At 56.1% G+C, this 22,987-nt stretch overlaps 1 protein-coding gene across 1 annotated transcript in view; it reads left to right on the forward strand.

Annotated features, from left to right (window-relative positions):
- The first annotated feature begins 22,674 nt into the window (after positions 1 to 22,674).
- Positions 22,675 to 22,987, forward strand: part of ST8SIA3 (ST8 alpha-N-acetyl-neuraminide alpha-2,8-sialyltransferase 3) — a 4,027-nt gene continuing 3,714 nt past the window's right edge. Inside the window, exon 1 of the mRNA XM_041471394.1 lies at positions 22,675 to 22,888. Coding sequence (XP_041327328.1) covers positions 22,710 to 22,888 — 179 coding nt within the window. The 5' untranslated portion in view covers positions 22,675 to 22,709. The remainder of the gene's footprint in view (positions 22,889 to 22,987) is intronic.

Genomic DNA, 22,987 nt, shown 5'->3' on the forward strand with positions numbered 1-22,987 from the left:
GGGGTACACAGTCCTGGAGTGGTTTGGCCTGGAAGGGACCTTAAAGCTCAGCCAGTTCCAGCCCCACACAGCTCTGGGCAGAGCTCCCTAACGGAGTTCTGTCAGACACACTGGGAAGGATAAATGGGACTCACGGACTCAGAACCACACTCTGCCTGTCAGGGACAGCTCTGCCTTCCCTCTGCAGCTGCCTGGAGTTTTTCTCTGTGGGAGGGAGGCAGGGAGAGCTGCAGCTCCAGACCTGCCTGTCCCAACAGCCCAGCGCAGGACTGGGTGGTCTTGGGGGTCCTTTCCAAGCCAAAGCGTGCAGGGACTCGGCGGGGTGCAGGTCACCTCCTCCCGGGATGGAGCTGAGCCCACCTGCAGGGGCAGCGGGCAGCAAAGCTTCCCTGGGCAGCACTTTTGGGATACAGGGACCCCCTGTGCCTGGCTGCTGTCCTGTGGGATGTGGGAGGTCGTGGCTTCCAGCTCAGAGGTCTGAATCCCGAGGGATTAAAAGAGATTAAATACCTTTTTCTCCCAAACTGGAGGTTTGGATAGTTAAAACGTGGAAGCTGAAAATGGTCACCCTCCATCTACATCAGATTCCTTCTGCTGCTCTCCTTGGCAGGGGAAAACACACGTGGAGGGTAACAGACACTCCCTTTTTTTTGGTAAAACGCTGCATTATTCCACCCAAACTGCTCGGAGCAGCCAAAGGGGGAGCCCGAGGGGCACAAGGACAGGCAGGCACTGCCGGGGGGACCCAGGGCTGGAATGCCGTGCCCCGCTGGGAAGGTGCCCAGGGAGCCCCCCCAGCTGCTCCTCGGAGCACCTTGTCCCACTCCGCTAAGGATTTAAACACCCGTTGAAATTAATCTGCTGGATAAAACCTTTTCTTCATAGTCTTCATTAATCACCCCGTCCTTCCCGTAGATCCTTGCAGGAAAATAGATTTTTTAAACCTGTCAGCTGTGGTTTTGTGGGATTCATTTCGTGCCTGCTCTGTCTGTTCTCCTGCCCTGCCGGGGAGGAGGGAGACGATTAAAAACTCCGAGCGCTCATTGCTGCACCGAGCCCGGAGCTGGGAATTATGTAACCGCTGGCCGGGCTGGGGGCATTAAATACAGAGTTTGGGTCGGGGGCTTTGTGTTTCCCGGCAAGCCAGGAGATGGACAGGGCTGAGAATCCCTCCCGAGCCACCTCCCTGGGACAGCGGGGGCTGTGTCCCGCTGGATTTGGGGAGGGGAGGGCACTCGGGCCGAAGCTCATCCCTGGTAAGGAGCTCACGGAGGGCAGCTTTCCATCCAAACGAGCCCCATCCGTGTCCCACGGCCCCAAAACCAGCACGGCGGGCAGCTCGCGGTGGCATCCCCCAGGATGCGGTCCGGCATTCCGCCCCAAACCCAGCTCCGCTCCCTCCCGGGCATCAATTATGGATGGAGGCGGAACTGCAGGGGCCCGAGGAGGAAACACTTCCAGGAAAGGCGGCGGAGGAGCCCCCGGGGAGCCCCGCAGGGAGCGAGGCTGTCGCTCCCTAACGAAGCCGAGCAATTAGCGCCGGGTGCCGGGAAGGGCGGCAGCGCTGCCAGCGCCTGCCGAGAGCCGGGAGGGGCAACGGGGGACAAGCCGGGGACACAGGGCAACCGGCCTCGGGGAACTGCTGGGGACCAGCCGGGGACACAGGGCATCCCGGGCACACAGAGACCCCGGGCATCCCGGGCACACAGGGACCCAGGGCACACAAAAGCACCCAGGGCATCCCCGAGGATGCAGAGAGACCCAGGGCACACACAGGGACCCAGGGCACTCACAGGGACCCAGGGCACTCACAGGGACCCAGGGCACTCACAGGGACCTTGCTCTCCCCTGTTCCCGCAGCGGGGATGGGGTCCGGCCCCAGGCTGAGCTGTTTCCCGTGTTTGAACGCGAGCCAAGGGGTAAAATGCAGATTTGTTGATTCTGTTTGAGCCCCCACAAGAAGGGGAGGGAATAAGGAGCACATTCCTGGCCGGGAGGGTGGGCAGGCCCTGGTGCCCAGAGCAGCCGGGGCTGCCCCTGGCAGTGTCCCAGGCCAGGCTGGACAGGGCTTGGAGCAGCCTGGGACGTTGGGAGGTGTCCCTGCCACGGCAGAGCTGGCACTGGATGGGCTCTAAGCTCCTTCCCAAGCCAACCCATCCCGGAATTGTGTGACTTCCAGCACAGCCCACAGCCTGGCAGAGCAGCAGCCCTGGGGAGGGCTCTGAGGCTGCTCCAGCAGAGGCACGGCTGATGGCTGAGCTCCTTCTCCATATGGAGAAATCCATACGCCCGTGACATTTCTAGGACACGCTATTTTTGCCTCGTGAGGGGGCTGGAAAAATCAGAGTGGCTTTCAAGAAATGAAAGCACCCTATTTAAGCTGAGAAAATTGTTCTTGCTGATTAACCTCGAGCTTTTCAACAGGGTCTCTGGTGACACAATCGCAGAGGATCTAAGGTGAGAAGGACAGGTTTGGTGGGAAAGGCTCCAAATGGGCTTTGGAAAGCTCTGGAGCTGCCCCGTGGTGACGTGCTGGGGTGCTGTAAGTGGTCACCCTGAAAAGCAACCCCCCAAAACTGGGGGTCAGAGCTGAGGCTGCTGAGAGCAAAGAGCAGCGGGACACGGCAGCTTGGAAGTTACAAAAGTCACTCCCTGATGGAAAGCAACCCCAGATTTGGGCTGGCAAAGGGCCAAAAAGGCAGAAAATAAATTCTCCTAAACTTCTCGTGCTTCCTTTGCTCCAGAGTTTGCAAAATTTCTCAAGTTCATTGATTTTTTTTTTTTTTTTTAATGCAGGAAATGGCATGAAATTTATGACAATTCTGGGAGGTGAAAACCAGCACATCTCCGGGGGTGTAGATGCAGCGGGGGGGGAGGCTCCCAGACTTTCCTTCCCTTTCTTTTTTCCCTTTTTTTCTCCGTGGGGATAATAATAACAGTGTCAAGGACACCATTCAAGCTGATGCCTGGAGAGCTATTCAGTCCAGGCCTATTTACGGCCATTATAAAATGCCTGTGGATAGTTCAACGACCGATTTTCAAGAGTCTTTCTCTACCTTTTGAAGGCTCAGGAAAATCTATCAAACTGCAGAAATTAAGCTATTTTTCTTCAGGGGAAGAGAAACAGAGCGGGGAGCTTCTCACATTAAAATGCTGCCGTAGATTCCCGATGAATGAAAAATTGCCCGGCATAATAATGAGCCGGGAGATGGATTTTGAAAGAGCTTCGAGCCCCTCTCCAGGCTCTGTGGCAGGGGATTTGGAGGTGAAAGAAAGATGTGGTTCTCAAAACCATCCCAAAGCCCAAATGGAGCCCCCTGGCTTTTCCAAAGCCTCCAGCCACATTTCCTTGAGTGGGAAGCACGTTTCTCTTTCCCTTCCAAGACGCCAGCTCCCTCCTGTGTGTAACCACAGAGCATCGTCTCCCCGTTCCTGCTTCCCACCGGGAGGGGAGGCACAAACCCCCCGGGGCCGTGTCCTTGCCCTGGGGAGCAGCACGCGCTCCTCCAGCTCTCCTCCTGTCCCTGCTCCCCGGAGCAGAGCCCGACGCCCACCCGGGCCCACCCTGCTGCCAGGAGCTCCCTCCTGAACCCCCTTTTCTCCTTTGCTCCTCTGGAGCTGAGGGGTGCGGGGGCTGTGGGCGGTGGCACATCCCGAGGGCTCCTGGGAGATGCCCAGCCGTGCCATGGGGGATGCCCTGCCCACGGGATGTTCCTGCCTGGATACACATCCTGCTCTCAGGGCTTGATGTGCAAGATCCCTCTGCCAGCCTTCCCTCCCTTCCCAGCGCTGCATCCCAGGTTCCTTTTTTGTGCTCTCCATCGATCGTGTCTGTCCGAGCCCCCGGTCTGTACACGGGGAATATGAATAAATAATGCCGTGGGGATGAGGGGGATTTGGAGCTCCTCGGGTAAAACCCTTTCCTTCCAACAGCAGCCGTCGCCTGCGCCCGTCCTGCATTTCCTTTTCTGCTGCCGAGGCTTTTGCTTCCCGTTAGAGCAGGAGCTGTGCCCAAGGCATTCCTGAGGGACAAGAGCTCGGCCGGTGAATTTCCACGGCTGACGCGATGCTGTCAGTGCTCCAGGACCCTCTGCTGTGGGGTGCTGCTGCGGGGCAGGGGCTGTGTCTACAGCAGCGGGCAGGGGTCTGGGGCGTGCTGGGACACCCTGGGTTTGCCGGGGGTTGTTCCCTGCTGGGACACAGCAGAGGTGCCCAGCGCAGGTGCCAGGGGATGGGGCACGCCTGGGGCACACCGCTCTGAGGTCCAGCACCTCTGATTTCCACACTCCTCACTCGTCTGCCCTGGACGGACAGGGAAAGCCCTTGGCTCTGCGGAATGTCCCCGTCCCAACTGGCTGCCAGGTGAGGAGCAGGAGCAGCCGGGACAGGCTTCCCTCCTCCTCCTCCTCCTCCTCCTCCTGCTGCTGCTCCGCATCCCGTGCCGCCCATCCCGGAGCTCCCCGTGCCGGGCCGGGCTCCGCAGCCCCGCGGCTCCCCCAGCCCCAGCCCGGCTGTCCCAGCGCCAGCCAGGCTGTCCCCAGCCCCATCCCCGCTGTCCCCAGGGCAGGACGGTCCCCCGGCAGGCCGGTCCCCGCGGGCAGCAGCTGCCCGCTCCCGTGGGAAAGGCGCCGGCCCCGGCCCCGCGCGGCTCCCGCAGCCGCAGCACTTTGTTCTTTGTGAAAAGCGGGAGCTGCAGCCGCTCTTTGTGCCGCCGATTTGAATTTGACCCTTTCCAACACCAAAAATCGATATTCCCGGGGAGAAGCAGTGGGTGCTATTTTTCCAAGGCCTGTTTACAGCGGAGCAGTCCTCGAGGCAGATGTTATCTCGCGGACTTTACCAAATTTTACAAAGCATTTTCAGAGCACATAATGACAGTATTATCTTTGTCCACCTGCTGAGAGGAGCGGTGGGCTCACAATAAATATCGGCTTCCGAGACGGGCGAGTCAGAGTCCGTCTTATCTGTCCAGATGGGGGGAAAAAAAGGCCCTAATTTACATCCCAGAAAGCACTGGGGTGTGACAAAGGTCATCGGCTGACACTGTACCCTCAACTGGGATGAAAAATATATGAGTCGAGGCTGCATTGTCTGAGGGACCCAGCCCCTTCCAGCGGCTCCTGCTCTGCTCTTCCACCCCTCGCCACCTGAGCCGGGGCATTCCCTGGCTGCCAAAAATCGCCCGGCTCCACCGGGTTGCTCAGCGCGGTTCACGCAGCTCCTTTCCCCCGAGGTCCCCCACGGGTCTGGGTCCTGGCTGGCCGACTCCCTCCTTTCCCTCCATTTCCGGGAGGAAATTCTCTGGGTTTTACAAATACCCCACAATTAGCGAGTTAATGAGCTAATGAGGGAATCCCAGCCAGATTCCCTCTCATCTGAGAACCCCAGGATCCTCCCTGCTCAGACCCCGGCGCATCCCGGGGGGCACAGCCCGTTACGGAGGGACAGATTCCTGGAATTAGCTCCTCTGGACCCCTCAGGTACCAGCTCAGCATCACACGTGCCTTTGCTAATTCCAGAGCCACGTACCTCAATCTAATGGCTAAGTCAAAGCAGGGGAGAGCGCTCTGCTCCGAGGGGCCGCGGAGGCTCCGGCCGCTGGGATGTCACCGTGGAACGTGTCCCACCGCCCCGTTAAAATGACAAAAAGACAAAGAAAAATGAGTGGGAATATAAAATCATTAACACAGCGCCTAATACAGTGGGAGAAATGTCAGTGGGGACGCTGAGCTAATGGGCTAGTCTCCTCCAGAATTTTATTATCGCTGAAGTTTTAAATAATGCATCACCCTCGGATCCCGGTGTCCCTCCTGCCGTCAGCCCGCGATTCCCCAGTCCAGCACAAGGAAGTGGTAAATCAGAGACACTCGCCCTTGTCTGCACGTTCCACAGGTAGTGATTGAGCCAAGATTTATTTATTCGTCGGGCTGTGATTGATTTAGAGGAGATTTGCTCGCTGGAGTTAATTACAAGCAATAAGCGGCTGCGCTGGCTGCCCGGAAAGCGCGGGGGGCGCATCCCGGTTATCCCGCTGCTCCCGCCGCTCGGGACCGGCCACCGGGGCACGGAAAGCGTTTACCGGCCCCTGCCCCACCCCGGGAGCCTTCCCTGCCACGGAGCCCCTGCCTCGGCCAGGGGGCTGCAGAGCTGAGATCGAATTGTTCGGGGCCAAACGGGCCAGGGCGCAAACGGCATCTCCAGCGGGAGAGGAACAAACCACTGAAAAAACCCAAAGAAGTAGAGAACCCAAAACAAGCTCTTTAAATTTCATCTCCCAGGGCAAATCCTTTAAGGTCAAGCGTCAGTCGCAGGGTTTTTTGTGCTCATTATCACCCCATAAAGGCCCTGCTAGAGGGATGTTTCCTGCCTGGCACTGGGGTTTGTCACGGAAAAGATGAGCCAGCCAAGAAGGAGCAGGGAAAATATCCTGCCGGGAGAATTCCTGGGACAATTCCTGGGGTACCCTGTGCTCGGTGCTGGCACAAGTGGCACCGACTGGGTGTGCCCCGGGTCGCCCCAAGAGTGGCACCTGCACAGCCACCAGTCTGTGCTCCGCTGGCTTTCAGGGTGTCAGTTAATTAATTAATTAATTAATTGTCTCTCCCTTGTTGGCCGTTTGGGTCAGGCTCCCCGTGCCCATCACGGTGAGAGCACCCCGGGGAGCCCTTTGTTCCGTAGAGGTGAAAAATTGTACCCACAAAAAGAGTTCCCCCTGCGATCAATTCCCTCTAACAACTTTATTGATTAGCTGCAGTAACATCTCCCATTTATTAATTATGAAGAAGATGTTCCAGTGATTGCTTAAAGTTAACTGTTGTGCTTTCCCTCTGCCCTCAGGCCCCAGCCCAGGCAGCACTGCCCGGAGTGGCATCCCCGTCCCTGGAGGGGTTTAAACCTTTGGGATGTGGCACTTGGGGACATGGGTCAGTGCTGGGGGAACGTTTGGTCTCAAGGAACTTGGAGGGCTTTTCCAGCCTGTAGAGATTCCATAATTCCTCTATGGAATCCCAGAGCTGGCACCTGGCCATGGATTTGTGTCCCTGCAGCACTGGGATCAGAGAGGTGCTTTGTCCCAGATCCTCTGCACAGGGAACCACCAGGATGTCTCGGTGGCTTTGCTGTTTGGAATTAGTGACAGCAGAGGTGACAAATGCCAGAGCTGGGACCGGGAGTCCTTTACACACGGGGAAGGGATGTTGGGGTGGTCCACCTCCTTTGCTGTGGAGATTTTCCAGACAACGTGCCCAAATCCAGCCTCCCACCTCTGCTCCGGCCTCAGGAACACGCCACCCCAAAACCCCAATGTCACCAGGGCTGAGGGGGCCCATAAACCACGTTCGCACCGTAAATTAAATGAAGGAGTCAAGTGAGGGCAAGGAAGCCCAGGAGCAAGCTGGAAGCAGGGGTAAGGAAGGAAAAGGAAGGTCAGAAAGAGGGTAATTAAGGAAATGCAGCAAAGAGAAATTATACAAGAGAGGATTAGAAATGTACAATTGGTGTCGCTACCCGGGGCCATAAATCACCCGCGGTGGGAAGGAGATGCTGGAGGAAGCCGAGGGTGATGCTGGACTGATTATGAGTTTGAAATATGGCACGTTGGCAAAAAATCCACGGCGATTTATCTTCTGTCACCGGCCATCCCGGGAAGGTGGCAGCCATCCCCACGCAGCTCTTCTGAGACTGAAAACTCCGGGGCTGAATTGATTTCTGAGCCTGCCAGCCTGCATTCGTCTGAGCGGGTAACAAATAACAGGGAGGGGAAAAATTGGGAAATCAAAGAGATCACAGGCACAGCAAAACAAATGGATGGGGTGGAGGACAGGGATTTGGATACCTCAGACTCTATTTACACCCTGCAGGCAAACAGAACCCCAAATAAGCCTTTAGCATGGTGTCCTGGCTATGTAAAGATTTAATAACTCAGATTTGCAGTCCTACCCACACAGAGTGATTGCCAGCCCTAGAGAAGGGTGAAAATCTATACTTTTAGCAAATATCTAGATCTAAAAATAAGAAGGGGGATACAAATCCTAGCAACGCAGAGGGGTTGATGGGGAGGTGAATGAAATCTCTGGATTAAAATATGAAAGTGTGCTGTAACTACAAACCTCCCAAAGCCCCTCCACGGGCGCAGGGCAAGAGCAGGGAGCCAGCCAGGAGGGTCTGGGAGGGCTGGAGATGCTGCAGTGCCAGGGGGAGGCAAAGCAGGAGCCTGAGAAAAGCTCCAGAAGGATCTTGCTGGCAGGAAGCATAAACCAAAAATAGGCAGTGGCAGGAATCAAGCCGAGAGTGGGGAAAATGGAGACGGCGATCAATACCCGGAGACCAGAAACACAGAGGATGTGAGCAGGTTTTATTCCTGACCTGTGCAACCAGGGGCTGAGCTGAAAACCTGATTTCTCACGGAGAATTCTTAGGCAGAGTTCAGAAATGTCTAAAAATGAAACATGTAAATGAGGGCATTGCCTGCAAGGTGTCCCTGTGCCTTCAGCACTCCTGAGCTGCTCGCAGAGGCTGGATGGGGGTCCTGACACAGGGAAAGGGGACCCTGGGGCATCTCTGCCCCACCACATGGGCACAGCCAGCTCAGGGATCAGGGAATGTCCCAAGAGAGTGACTGGCTGCTGCTGCTGCTGAGGGTGCTGGAGGGGGCACAGCCTGCGGGTCTGGATGGCAAACATCCATTCTCCATCCACGGTGAGGATGGAATGAGCTGGGAAGAGCTCAGAGCTGGAGATGCATGGTCCCACAGACAGTAATCCTGAGCACCCGGATCAGCCCCAATCCCACGGCAGGCCCAGACCTCCAGCTTGGGATCCACAGCCTCTCCAGGACGCTTCAGCAGAACTGCCCCCATTTCCTAAAAACATTGACCTAATTGGCCCTTGCATTTCCCCGTGAGGGCCCACCTCAGCTTTCCCGCTGCCCCACTTCCACCGTGGCTCCGTCGGGGAGCTCACGGCAGCGGCTCGCTGGGGATGGCCACGGGATTAGAGCCAGGGAGTGCCAGGGCTCAGGGTCCTCCCCTAAGCACGGGAGTCCTGCTGCAAAACAGATGGTGAGGAAAAAAATGATTGGAGAGGGAGATTAATAACAGCACCGATAGAAAACCAGATCGAAGGGATCAGGGCGTAGAGAGGGGCTGAGCTATAATTTGGTGCCTTGTGGGAAATGAGGAGGACAGATGCTTGCCTAAATTTGGGGATTAGATTTTGTAGCCTAAAGGAGATAATAAATGAAATGATTATGGCATTAAAGTGCTGGTCCCTGTGGACAAGCAGGTCGGGAAGACCCTTGGCATTAAGTGCCAGGGATGAGGGTCAGTTTTAGGGTCAGTTTTAGGGCACTCTATCAAAGGTCATCTCCTGACTGCTGAGAGCTGCTTTAGCCCAGGGGAAATTCCTCCTTCAGAGGACCTGTGGAGCACAAGACAAGGAACCTGTGGTCACAATTTTTCCAGGAAAAAAAAAACATCCACCAAGCCCAGGCTGCAGCGGCAGGAGCATCCTCAGCCTGCTCCACACCCAGATCTGCCCCGAACAAAGAGGTGCTGTTGTTCCTGGGGATTTTTCCCGGCTTTTGTCCCGTGTGGCACCAGAGCTGGCCCAAGGTGGGACGCTGGAGGTGCTCGGGAGGGACGGTCCCTTGATCCCCTCCCGCTCTCCCCGGGAGGGTAATTGGCGCTCGGGCTCGAGATGAAGATCCGGCTCTGCCGCTGCGGCCCCGCTGTTTATCCGTGCTCCAGTTCAAGAGTTTCCCATGGAGAAGCGGCTAATGACGGCCCGAAAAGATGAGCAGGGAGGAGGCAGCTGCAGGAGCTCCTCGCAGGGCTGCTCCTGCTCCGGGAACGCGGCAGCGCCTCTGGCCGAGAGGGGAGCGGCGTGGGAGAGCCGGGGGAAGAGGAGGAGGAGGAGGAGGAGAGGGAAGTGCTTCACCAGGGGAGCCTCTCGTCTCCCACACAAATATCTAAAAACTATTAATTTCGGGCAGCAGCTAGGAAGATATACATGAAAGGAAAATTGATTTCTATTTAAATGGTATGTTTTCATCACCTTTTTTCAGAGCATGAACATTCATCTCGGTGTACCTGTGCTAATTGATTTCAAATGCAATTCAACACAATCACTGTAGAATAATAAATCTGGGGGCCGAGAAGGGGAAGGAGGGAGAGGGAGAGCCCGCGGGCACAAGGAGCAGCCTGTCGCAGGGACGGGAGGAACATCCAGCTTGGAAAAGGTGGCACAATCCCATTACAGCCTCGGGAGCAGACCGGGAGCAACAGCTCTGAAAAACACCCAGCTTTTAGGTGTTTGTCCTCAAATAAATAATGGAACATGATACCCAAAAAGCTGCTGTGGGAAAATGGGCTAATGGAAGCCCTGGGTAAATGTAGGTGAGGAGGAGGGGAGCTGCTCCTGCCTCAGCATGGGGCACTTGTGGGCAGATATTGCAGTGCTACAGCCTGTTGTGGTACTCAGGGCTCGAGAGGATGCTGGAAACTGGGGAGAGAACAGAAAATAGCCATAAAAATTACCTGCAGCCAAAAAGACACTGCACAGCAACCAGCTGAAAGAGCCTGGTGTGTTTAGCTCATCAAGGAAAGAGGGGAAGATGCCCTGATGGCTGGATATGGGAACTTCTGCAGGAAAAATGATGGAATAACAAGGCACCTTTAACCTGAGGCTGCTCCATGAGGAGAGAGTCCCCAGGCTGGAGCTGGGGAAGCTGTGCAAGCCCTTCCCCACTGACACAGGTACACGTTCTTGGGCGCAAGTAGGGTTAGGGAGTGAAATTCCAAGGCCTTTGGCAAATGAGCAGCCCATGAATTCAGTGTGGCACTGTGGGATAAAGCTCGATGGCAATATTCATCCGGAGTTAGCCCCATTTACCCCGGCTGGTTTGGCTCCCAGCTAATCCCAGCCATTTCACACATCGCTGGAAGGAAAGGGGATGCATGTGGACACTGCCCAAAATGGAGATGATGCTGCAAATTCTCTGCTCTTTTGCTCTCTCCACTGCTGGGACAGAGACAGGCATTTTTGCTGGACCTCTCTGAAGCAGTTTTTATGGATATCATCTCTTTCCAGGACATGTAACCTTGCCAGGGAGAGGGACAGAGCTCAAAACCCACCTCCAAACCTCTTGGAGCTCTTGTACTGATGCAGCTGGGACTATAAGCAAAATAAACCCAGTGAAATAATGGCCAGTGGACAGGCAGAGACCGTGGAAAGGATATTGATTGGAACAGGGTCTCCTTTCTGCACAGCACAGTGAGCTCCAGAGAGCTGAGCTTCAGGTAATTTCTAGCAAATAATGTGTTGTACACTGTTATTTGTGGATCCTGGAAATCAAACTGGAGCATCCGGGGCTCTTGTCTAACAAGTCCCTGTAGCTAGAGCCAGCAGCTGGTGCCTTGAGAGAGGAATAAAAGCAGCAAATCAGAAATAAACGGGGATGAAATAAAGCCCAGCATGTTTGGCAGCGGTGGGACCCCCAGGCGGCAGCACCTTGCCTGGGTCCGTATGTAAACCCTGCCAGGAAAACCCCGCGGAAGCTGAAAGGGATGAAGTTTTCCAGGTGCAGAGGCGCGGGGTGGGATGGGACACACGGGCACGGGCAGCTCCTGCCTGCCGTCCCTGCTCCAGGGCCACGACATCTGTTTGTAACCTTTACTGGAGCTGCCAGCCTTGCTGCTGAAGGATTTGGGGCAGAACACACCCATCCGTGGCAGAAGGGGTGGCAGGAACCCCGCCAGCCGCGGCCACGAGCCCGCAGCCCCGACATCCCGGCTGCCTCCTGCACGGGTAACAAAGAGATTGCAGCAGCGGTTCAGAGGTGGGGAATTTGATAAACTGGCTCATATTTTTAAATGAACAAATGACACTTCATCGTGGCCATGACAGAGGGCTCGGCGCTGCTTTACAGTAATCTATGCCTTCTTTAACACACGGCTGCGATCCTGGCCGCCGGCAGATGAAGGATGGAGGAGCAGGCAAAAGGTTAATAGAGCATTGGGCCTTTTTTAATTGAAAAAATGACTGAGGGACCATGTAGCAGAGCGAGCAGTAATATTATTACAGGCTGTAAGTACTGTTCCAGAGACTTACTGTTCATCTGGGAGCAGAGTAATGAGCGCCGGGCTGCGGCTCCCGCCTCGGCCGGAATGCCGACGGCTCTCCAGCAGGAACCTGCTGCCTTGGGAAAGGGACAGGATGGCCTAAATGTTTGTGTTCCTTCGCAAACTTTGTGTTTCTCCAGGAAGAAGTACCCCGGGTGGCTGGCAAAATTGATCCCTCCACATGATGCCTCGGCAGTGGGCTCGGCATCGGCGTGCGAGGGGCTCCAGCTGGGCTGGGATTTGTGCTTAAGGAGAGAGGCTGCAGGGAGCTGCCTCCTGATCCAGCCTGCGTGGCACGGGGTAAATCAGCACAGCTGTGGCCATCTCAGGAAGTGACAGAGCTTTAGACCTCCATGGATGGGCCCTGTGTCCTTTCCCTGGCACTGCTGGTGCTTCCCGCTGCGAGTCTGGCACAGGGCACAGCATGGAGCATTCCTGCACTGGGGCATCCCTGTGCTGAGCATCCCTGTGCCAATTCCTGCACTGGGGCATCCCTGTGCTGAGCATCCCTGTGCCAATTCCTGCACCTGAGCATCCCTGTGTCAACTCCTGCACCTGAACATCCCTGTGCCAACTCCTGCACCTGAACATCCCTGTGCTAATTCCTGCACCTGAACATCCCTGTGTCCATTCCTGCACTGGGGCATCCCTGTGCTGAGCATCCCTGTGCCAATTCCTGCACTGGGGCATCCCTGTGCCAGTTCCTGCACTGGGGCATCCCTGTGCCAACTCCTGCACTGGGGCATCCCTGTGATGAGCATCCCTGTGTCCATTCCTGCACCTGAACATCCCTGTGCCAACTCCTGCACTGGGGCATGCCTGTGCCCCTGCCACGGGTGCCCTGGTTGGGATGTGCAGCACAGACCGCAGCACATCCCGGGCAGCTCCGTGACCCCGCAGCGCCATCTGCTCCAGAGGTCAGGAGCAGGGACAAACGGCACATGGGAGACCCTGCGAGGAGACAGGGGACCAGGGGGAGGAAGATGTCCCGGAGAAGCTGGCAGACAAGGGGAAGGCCCTTCAGCCTGCAGCGGCGGAGGGAAGGCCATCCTCGGAGGAGGTTTGCTCCGAGCAGGGTCAGTGCCCGGCTCAGCGGTGCCGACAGGGCTAATTGATGAGGAATTGCCACCGGAGCGCTGTGTCATCCCGAGGAGCTGAACCCGGGGCTGGGGGAAGCGGGCTGTTAAACAGGCTGTGGCGGCACTTTGGGCTGCCAGGATTTATGCTCCGCAGGAGCAGCTCTATCTGTCATCTGTGAAAAGCCTCATTTACAGAGAGACTCCGTCAGGAAAGGCAATCAGCCTGGAACCTGCTATGCTGGGAATTTATAACTGCTGTGCCAGGGAGAGCTCATCCCTCCCTTCGGCAGGAGCCGGGGGGAGCTGGCCTGTGCCTGGGAAAGGGTGTTTGCTCCCCCAGGGAATCCCCCAGCCCCAGCACAGCCTCAAAGAGCTCCGAGTGTGGAGGGTGACACGGTGATGGGGACACCTGTCTGTGGCACGGCTGGGAATGCTGCTGTTAGCAACACACAGACCTGTGTCCGGTGGGAAAAAGGGAATACTCATGGAAAAAAGCAGGGGAAAGCGAGGCTGGTGTGGAGGAGGATTCCCAGGCATGGAAAACCACAGAATGGTTTGATTTGGAAGGGGTTTAAAGCCTATGCCATGGGCAGGGCCACCTTCCCCTAGCCCGGGTCGCTCCCAGCCTCTCTCCACAGCCCGGTGTGGATGTCCTCTCCTTGCCAGGACCCTGGGAGCCACAGCACGGGGGGATCTGCTGGGAGCAGTGGGTTCTTAAGGCTGCACACGTTCCTGCACCAGCAGAGCCCCATGATGGAGCTCAGAATAAAGGCCCTGACCGACGGATGGATGGCTAACATCATCATTCGTGCTGCATTTTCCTCTCCCGTGGAGGATGAGCTCCAGCTACTCCCATCCATCTCATTCTTTCAAATCATCTTCGTTCTGCAATTTCCCCTCACCCCGAAAAGAGTCCAAGATCGATCCATTTCTTTCCAATTTCAGCCGGGGAGAGGGAAGGAGCCCGGGGAGAGGCAGAGGATGCCTTTTGCCTCCCCCAGCATGTGCCTGCCTGCGTTCCTCCCCGTTCAGAGCGGGAGCACGGCTGGCTGGCTATTGATCCCTCCCTGGGAAGTGCTGCAGCCTGTGCCCTGACCTCCTCTCACCTGCCAGAGCCAAAACCAGTGGGCTTTGTGTCTCTGCAAGGCAGAAAAGGAGTTTCTCCCCTCAAAAAGGCAAAGGGTGTCCCAGCCAGGACAGCAGCCTGCCAGCCCAGCCACTGCCACTCTGCAGCAGCACAGAAAGGAATAAATCCCGACAGGAGGAGGGTGAGCCCTGCCCACATCTGCAGAGCTGTCTCATCTGCTCTGTTCGTGGCCAGGTGGGACCCTGAGAATGGCAGCGGGGCATGTGGCACTCACATCACAATGGAATTCAGGCACCCACCACGAAACACTACAGACCTGAACATCTCTGCCGCAGCATGGCCGCTGTCCCACTAAATCCTCCCTCCAACACACCCCTGTTGAGCCCCTTGCCGTGTCTGGTAACAAGTCTGATTTTAGGTGTCATGCAGCAGGTGTTTAATTATCAGAGACGGGGCTTAATGGCATTTGTGTCCCAGCAGGGAGCAGTTTGGATGCAGTTTGGCTCCAGGAGCCGCCTCCCAAACTCCCTCTCTGATAACAGGTGCTTTTACAAACATTGTTAAATGAGACGGATTCAAAATAGGCCTGGTTTTCCCACCTGATCAATAGATCTGAAAGGAACAATGCCAAATATCTGGAGTTATTGTGCAGCACTGATGGCTGTCAGGACAACAGGCAGAGCAAAGACAAATATACACCTTTGCCTGGGTTATTACTTTAAGCCTGTTATTATCATTATTATGGGTGATTAAAAATCCCATTAATCAGATGCTAAACAGATTAAGCCCTATGAATTAATTTTCTGGAAATAACTAAGATAAACATTCTGTTCAGAGCTCATTTAATGAAATAGAAGCTGTTTATCTGCAAAATTAGGGCTGAGCTTCAGCTGGAAAAATCCAGTACGGTGTGGGCACGGCAGGCACAGGCTGGAGCCAACGCCGATTTTTTACCCATTCTAAGTAAAAGAAAAATCTCCCTGCAAGTAATTTATGATACATTACACAAAGAGCTCATTAGCGAGAGCTACAAAATAAAATTACAGTCAGTTAGGAAATAATCCCTTGATTTAGTGGCAGGGAGAGGGGGCAGAGGGGCAGAGGCCGCGCGTGCTGCTGATGGGAGCGCCGAGCTCTGCACGGCCCAGGTGTGCACACCTGAGCGAGCTGGGCCTGCTGCTGCCCTCATGCACACACCCCCAAGGACCTGACACGTCTGGGCACATGATGGGAGCAGCAGCAGCAGCAGGACCTGCAAGAGGAGATGTGGAAGTTGTTTTCCTGGAAGCAGTTCCATTACCATGTTAGTTCATTGTCTTTTTGCTGACACTTTTTTGTGTATCACACTTCCACCTGCTGCTGGGTCCAGACAGCTTTAGGCCTGTTCTGCAGTGGGGACCAAGAAGGAGAACCCTAAGACATCAAAATGTAAGAGATAAATAAAAATAAGATGTGCTCTGGTATGTTAGCAAAACAGGGTGAGATCTGGAGCCACACAGAGGATTTTCTCCCTGGTTTCTGTGCACCCCTGCACTGCACACAACCTCCACCATTTCCCTGAGATCAGGAGGCAGCTGGGAGCCAAGACCCCTGGAAAACCATTTTATCCCACAAACAGTTAACCAAGTGGGTTCTTACCAGCTTTGCCACTAATGACAGTGATATAGGAAATGAACATTAATTGATTTTTCACCGCCGTCTTTCTCTTCCACAGTTATGGACTTGCTTCTGAGAGCAAAATATTGGAACCAATGGGGTAAAGAAGTTCCACTGTGGTGAAATAATATTTATTTAATATTGAGAGCCATGCAGCTGTGGCAGTGTCCTCACCCTGAAATTATCCAGCTGCTGCTGCTGCTGTCCAGCCCTGGGCTGAGCAACACCCCGATCTCCAGGGCATTGCTCTGGTTCCTTTTCTGTTCAGAGGAGCTCCACAGCCCAGTATCCAACCCCTAAAGTGTCACCAGGGACAAGTGGACCTTCCCTTGGCATCCATTTATAGCCTTCTCCAGAAATTGCCTATGGAATTGCTGTTTCTTGTGCCTGTTTTAATGAATGGGTGTGTTTGCTGTTGCTGTTGAAAGTCCTGCGTTTGGCCTTTTTAAGTCATTTGATTAGGAAGTAGAGGGAATATTTCAGCAGCAGAGAAGGCTCTCACAATCAGCACTAGAAGGAATAATCCAATTTTCTTGGCAAAGAAGGGCAAGGGTCCTCCTAGGAGGTCAAAGCTCCCTTAGCACAATTAGAACTTTAATTAATGGAATTGGTTGAGCTTCCAGCAGCAGAAGCAGCGCGTTTGTGGAGCTCTGGAAGTGGAGACAGCAGCTCCCTACTGGCCCTCCTGAGCACACCCCGGGCCCCCACATGCACCCAGACCCCCCGTGCATTCCAGAGATGCAACTCTGGGCTCTTGGCTGGACATCAGAGCGAGACTGGCCTCTCCAGCAGCTCTGTGAGGAGCCGCACGACTCACCGTGTGTCGTGCTGTTCAGACATGCTGTCTGCAATTAATATTGCGTAATGGCCTCCTCATTCCTAAATTATGTATTTCTCCTTCTCAGCACCGTGTGGGTTTTTTTTTTACAGGGTTAATTATTTTCCATCATTCTGCCTTTAGCAACAGTCGTCTTAATTAAGGGGGCCAAGTTCCGCTCTCATTCCTGCCTGGCAGATCCTAATGAAATCAATGGAGCCGTGCGGTGTAAATGGGAGGGACGCCGGCCATCCAGTAAAAGTAAAACGTTCCCTCTCTTGTTGATTAATGCATAAAATTAACCCAGCTTCATGTCCAGCTCCTGACTGAGTGAATCACTGCAGAGCCCCCTCCTGGGCTGCTTTTCCACGAGCACTTCTGCCCTTGTTCATCCCGTGTGCAAGCCAGCAGTGCTCTGCCACAACAGCAGCACGTCCTTGGTGCCCTGGCTCTGCTTTTGGGTTTGAGAAACACGCCAGAAGTCTGCAAGCAAGACTCCAAGTCACTGTCACCTCTCCCTCCAGTGGTTCCAGAGATAGCTGAGCTGGTGGTCCCTGTCCCTTTGCCCAGGGCTCTGCCAGCAGGCAGCTCCCCCAAAGCCATGTGCTGTTCACTTCCAGGGATCAAACACCTGAGGCAGGGATTTAAATCAGCCCAGAGCCCCATCCCTGGCAGTGCCCCCCAGCTCACTCCCTGCCTCTCTCCCCCTGCCTTTGCCTGCTGGCACCAAAAGGGCTGATCCCCAACTATTCCTCCCTGGCTTGCATTTCCTGACAGCCCAACATTAAACCAGGCCCAGGCAGCCATGCAGGGGAGGCTCCAATAAGTGGATCCACATGCAATATTCATGGATGGCTTCAGAATAGTTACAGATCCATCACACTTGGCAGCGGGATGGGGATGGCGTGCTCTCCTAATGCTGGGCTTAAGCACCTTCTTGAACCCGAGCCCTGAGGATGGAGCCGGGGGTGCCGGCACGCTCCCGCTGCTGGCGTGTCCCCATCTGTCCTGCCAAGGACCCCTGCCCGCTCCACAGTCCCCTCCCACCTCAGGGAAGCCCTGGAAAGCCTTTGGGGACCGGGGCCTGTGGGCATCCCTGGCCACCCCTGCACCCAGCTGGAGCTGTGGATAAAGAGCAGGGAAAACAAGGGAGCCACTGGAGCTTAATGCCCTCACTCCGGGAAAGGTTTGTTTACCAGCTTCTGGCCAGCACCACACTGCAGCTCCGAACCTGATCTCATCCCCCAGGATTAATTTTTACACAATCATTCCGCAGTCTATGATAATCACCCCATAAAAAAATGAAGAGATTTGGGATTTTTTTTCCAGCGTGGAGGATTAGGTCTAAGGACGAGTAATCTGCAGGAAGCTCAGCTGCATGCACACCACTAATCGCTCCGCACTCTTCCCAGCTTTAGCTCTTTCATTTGGATTTTCCACAGTGGGTTGGCTGTCCTTGCTGAGGCTGGCTGCCCCAGACAGGCAGGCACATCCCGAGGGACCCGGCCGTGTGCCAGCCCACGGGGGCACAGCGGCAGCTTGGGCAGTGGCAGTGCCATGAGTCCCTGCAGTGCCACGCAGCCCTGGGGTGCCCTCCAGCCCTGGGCACACACCTGGGCTCGTCACCTCTTTCTCCACTGCAAACGGGAGCCTCTGGATCCGGCTCCCCACTCTGGGATCCCTCCAGTTTCCTTGGGAAGGAGGTGAAGCAATCGGCACGGGAGACATAAATGCAGCGCAACAGACCAGGTGGTGGGATGGTTTTAAAATGTAATACACTATTAAAAGAAATGATGAGCTTAGATCCTGAAGCCTTTAGTAAAATCATGGTGGTTTAACCAGGTGAAGAGTGAAAAATAACCTGGGAACTGGCAATTTCCCTGTTCCAGAGGCTCTCCTGAGCCCCCAGGATCCCCCTTCAGCTTGCCAGGCCTGGCTTAACTAACCCTGGACCTGCACTAAAAGCAGCAGTGAGTGGAGGAGGCAGCAACACACACCCCAATCCCTCCTCATGGGCATGCCAGGATTATTCCCATTGTTTCCCAGTGAGGCTTGGGACTGAATTCCCAAAGATTCCTGATGCCTGGGGCTTGGCAGGCTCCTGGCACTGCCAGAAGGGTGAGAGCTCACAGGCTGAGAGAAATCACTGCACGTTTTAGAGTCGGGAGGAGAGACGTGCCCGTTGTGCCCAGCAAGCATTTTTCCAAATATAATTAAAATAAGTACATCTCTACGACGGCTCTGACCACAGGGATAAGGATGTAATGCCAGGTTTTTAAAACAAAATAACGTAAGCACTTAGAAAAGGACTCGAGCAGACTTTGGGTACTTATGTTCAAAATAATTGTCCCAGGAAACCCGATTCAGCAGCCACCCAGGCTGAAAGCACTTAGGCACACGCGGGCAGGCGTTCAACAAAGCATTTAGTGACCCCGGCGCTGCATCAGCAGGAACGCGGGGCTCCGGGCGGGGAGTGACTCAGGGAAACCGCGGGGCTCAGGCGGACGGGGTCCCGCCGGGGGACGGCCGGGGTTCCGCCTGGATCCCGCCTGGACCCTGCCTGGATCCCGCCTGGATCCCACCTGGACCCTGCCTGGATCCCGCCTGGACCCTGCTTATATCCCGCCTGGACCCTACCTGGATCCCCCTGGACCCTGCCTGGATCCCACCTGGATCCCCCTGGACCCTGCCTGGATCCCACCTGGATCCCCCTGGATCCTGCCTGGATCCCACCTGGATCCCCCTGGACCCTGCCTGGATCCCACCTGGATCACACCTGGATCCTGCTTGGATCCCCCTGGACCCTGCCTGGATCCCACCTGGCTCCTGCCAGGGTCCCACTGCAGTCCTACCTGGTCATGCATGGGTCCCATTGGGATCCCACCTGGTTCCAGCCTGACTCCTGCCCAGCCCGTCCCGTCTGGCCCCCAGCACACGCGGCAGTGTCCCCGCTGTGCCCCCTGTTTGCCGCCGGCTCCTGCCTCCCTGGCTGCTCCCACTGCCTTAAGGGCCGGGATGTGAAAGTTCCTGAGCCCAGCGGGGTGACCCGGGAGCCGCAGGAGCTCGCTCCTCACACCCTTCCCCCGGGAATACCTTTGCAATCCAAGCAAATCCAGCAGCTGTGGCTGCTAAACGCAGCCAAGGAGGGAGAATGCTCGTGGTAATAAATTCATGGATCTTCACACCCCAGCAGGCTGACAAGCACCTGGTTTTAAAGAGACTTTAAAACCACTTGGAGCGCTGTGAGGCAGACCGAGACCCCCTTATGCTTGGAGACCCCAAACACCAGCTTCAAAGGAGGGAGGGAAATTGCAAAGATAGCCTGGGAAAAGTGGATTTCAGTGGGGGCAAATCTTCAAAGCACAAGTTTCCTGTGCTGTTATAAAGACCGTGTGTACCTTTTGCATGAATAAGTCAAAAGTGGCTAAGTGCATGCCCAACCTGACACGTGGTTCCTCTGTTGAGCTGTGAAGTGATGGATGCTCCTGGATCCTTTTGTGTGGTGCTTCTCGATGGGACCATCCCTCCTGCAGTGCCACCCCTGCTGCCAGGGACTCTGCCCCAGGACAGGGTGCCCATGGGAGCCCTGCCAGCCAGCTCTGTCCCACTGCCCAGCTGAGAGGTTTCACACACGAGGCACATTTCTCCTTGGAGAGCCTCAGATCTCAGCTCAGCAGATTTCCTGCCGGATTTTCCTGACTTTAGGGCCGGTGTTTCTCACCAGCTGAGGGTTCGGTGCACCTGGGGCTATCCCAGGACTGGTGGGAAGGTGCTGACAGCTTGGGACATGTCCTTCCAAGCTGCCCCTCGTCCTCAAGGCAGCTTGCAGTGCACCCTGTGACCATGTGGCTCCTCTGGAGCTGCCCCCAGCCCCGAGCTGCCTAATTGAGGCAGGAGCAGTACCTGGGCCTCCCCGCTCCTGCCGCAGCCTCCGGCGAGCCGAGCTCTGTGTCAATTACAGGAAAATCAATGAAGATACTGTTCAGGACTCCTTTTCACCATTCAGCACGGATGATATCCTTCACTTTCTAGCACTGATTCATTTACTTTCGGCCTCTCCAGGGGCTCCTGACATATTGCTATCTCTGAAGAATCTGAAGCAAGAACTGCCTTTGTTTCCACTGCAACTTGTTGGTGGGGCTGGAGCTCACTGAGAGTCAGGGGAGAGGCTGCAGCACACGGCAGGGTTTAAACATTTCTTACCAAAACACCTTCCCAAGGTCCTCCCAAATCTCTTTTTTTTCATGGGCAGAGTCAGGGGGAAAATGGGTCCAAACACAGGAACAGAGTGCCATCAATGTCCTTGCTCCAGATGAGCTGTCCCCAAAAGTGGTGACGTGGTAGTAGTGCTGCTTCTCTTGGATGGGGATTGGAGCAACCTGGTCCAGAGGAAGGTGTCCATGGCAGGGGCTTGGAACTGGACAGTCTTTCTCAGTCCAGCAGCTGTGAACTCTCCTGTAAGAGAAAAGACAGGAGAATGGGCAGGATTGTGACACCAGGGCTGCTCAGTCTTACTCTGGGGTTTATTCCTGCCCCCAGGACTCAAGGTCAGAAACTACAGGAGACAACATTAAATGCTATAGAACTGATTTCTAAAATATTCAAAGCAAAAGTCTGCAGCTGGTTTATCCTGGGAAGCCTTAGATTTCACTGGGACAGCATCATCCACGTGGGGACACCACGCACTGGACGGACAGTGACAGCCATCAGGTGACAGCCACATAAAATGCCTCTGTCCTGTGTCAAACCATGCTATTTCCTGCATTCCCAGCCTTTTCTCTCGCTCCACTGAAGCCACAGGCATCCCGCAGCGGTGGGATACAGACCTCAGGCCATACTCTGGCCCAGCTCCCACTGCAGGAGGAAGAACCACACTGATGCAAACCCCAGCCCTGCGAGCTCCTCATGTTCCTGCTCTTCAAAGAGAGCTCCGTGCACGGAGAGCAGTAGGAAATAGCCCAGAGCAAGGACGGGGCTACAAAGACAGGATCTATTATTTATGAGGCACTTCAGTGAGGCAGAGTGGGCTGGGGGGGGACCTTTGTGAGGGGAAAAATGGAGTTTGAAGAAACACTGCATGCAGGGGTCTTGTTCATGAGAGACATCCCTGCGAGTGCAGAAGGCTCTCTTGGAGCTCACATGGGATTTGCTCTGTGGTTTAAGGGGCAGTTTAATGACCCATGCTCCAAACAGCAGGTTTTTAAAGAGCGAGGGATCTTCTGAGCCAGCTCAGGGCATGCACTGCACAGCACAGGCTCCAACAGCTCTGTACGGGCCACTCGGGATCTAGTGTCACAGGGAAATGGGAGCTGGGCATGCCGTGCACCCACCCAGACATGGGTCCCCAGCAGAGGCACAGGTCCCCAGCAGAGGCACAGGGTCCCCAGCAGAGAAACAGGGTCCCTACAGAGGAACAGGGTCCCCAGCAGCCTAGGCCCCCCATGGCTGAGCCATGCTCAGCCCTCATGCGTATCTGGGGGCTCCGTGGGGTCCAGGGGCTGCCAGACTGGGCCACACAAGGCTTTTGGGGGGTCACTTGGGCCCCCCAAGGCAGTGGGAAAGGTGGTCTGGGCACCTTAGGGTCTCTGGAGGAACACTGGGGAGAGAACTGCGGCAGAGGAGACCCCGGTGCTGTTGGGGGGTACTGGGGCTTTGGAGGGCACCCTGGGGACGCGGAGGGAAACCTGGTGCTGTTGGTGGGCGCGCGGGGGCCGGGGGTGCCACAGGGCCTGTCGGGGCTCACCGGGGCGCCGGGCTGCGCCCGAGGCCGTCCCGCCGCGGAGCGGGGGGGCCGTGCGGGGCCGTGCGGGCGCTCCCGGCTGCCATTTCACCGCCCCGTCCCTCCATTTTCCTGCGAGCGCGGCGGAGCCGGCCCGGCCCCGGCCCCGCCGCCGCCCCCAATGTAGCGGCGCGGCCGCCCCGCACCCGCCCAGCCGCGGGGCCGCCTCCGGCATGCGGAGCTGCAAGATGGTGCGGGTGGCCAGCGTGCTGGGGCTCGTCATGCTCAGCGTGGCGCTGCTCATCCTGTCCCTCATCAGCTACGTCTCGCTCAAGAAGGACAACATCTTCGGGGCGCCCCGCGCCGCCGGCGCCGCCGGGCCCCGCATGTACATGTTCCACGCGGGATTCCGGTGAGGCGCGGCCCGCCATGGTGGCACCGGGCCCGGCCCGGCCGGGCAGCCGGGGGGACGCGGGAGCGGGGCCGGAGAGCGCCGGCAGCGGCGGCCGCA

The sequence above is a fragment of the Pyrgilauda ruficollis genome, unplaced genomic scaffold (assembly GCF_017590135.1).
Source record: "Pyrgilauda ruficollis isolate IOZ18807 unplaced genomic scaffold, ASM1759013v1 scaffold267, whole genome shotgun sequence".
NCBI lineage: Eukaryota > Metazoa > Chordata > Aves > Passeriformes > Passeridae > Pyrgilauda > Pyrgilauda ruficollis.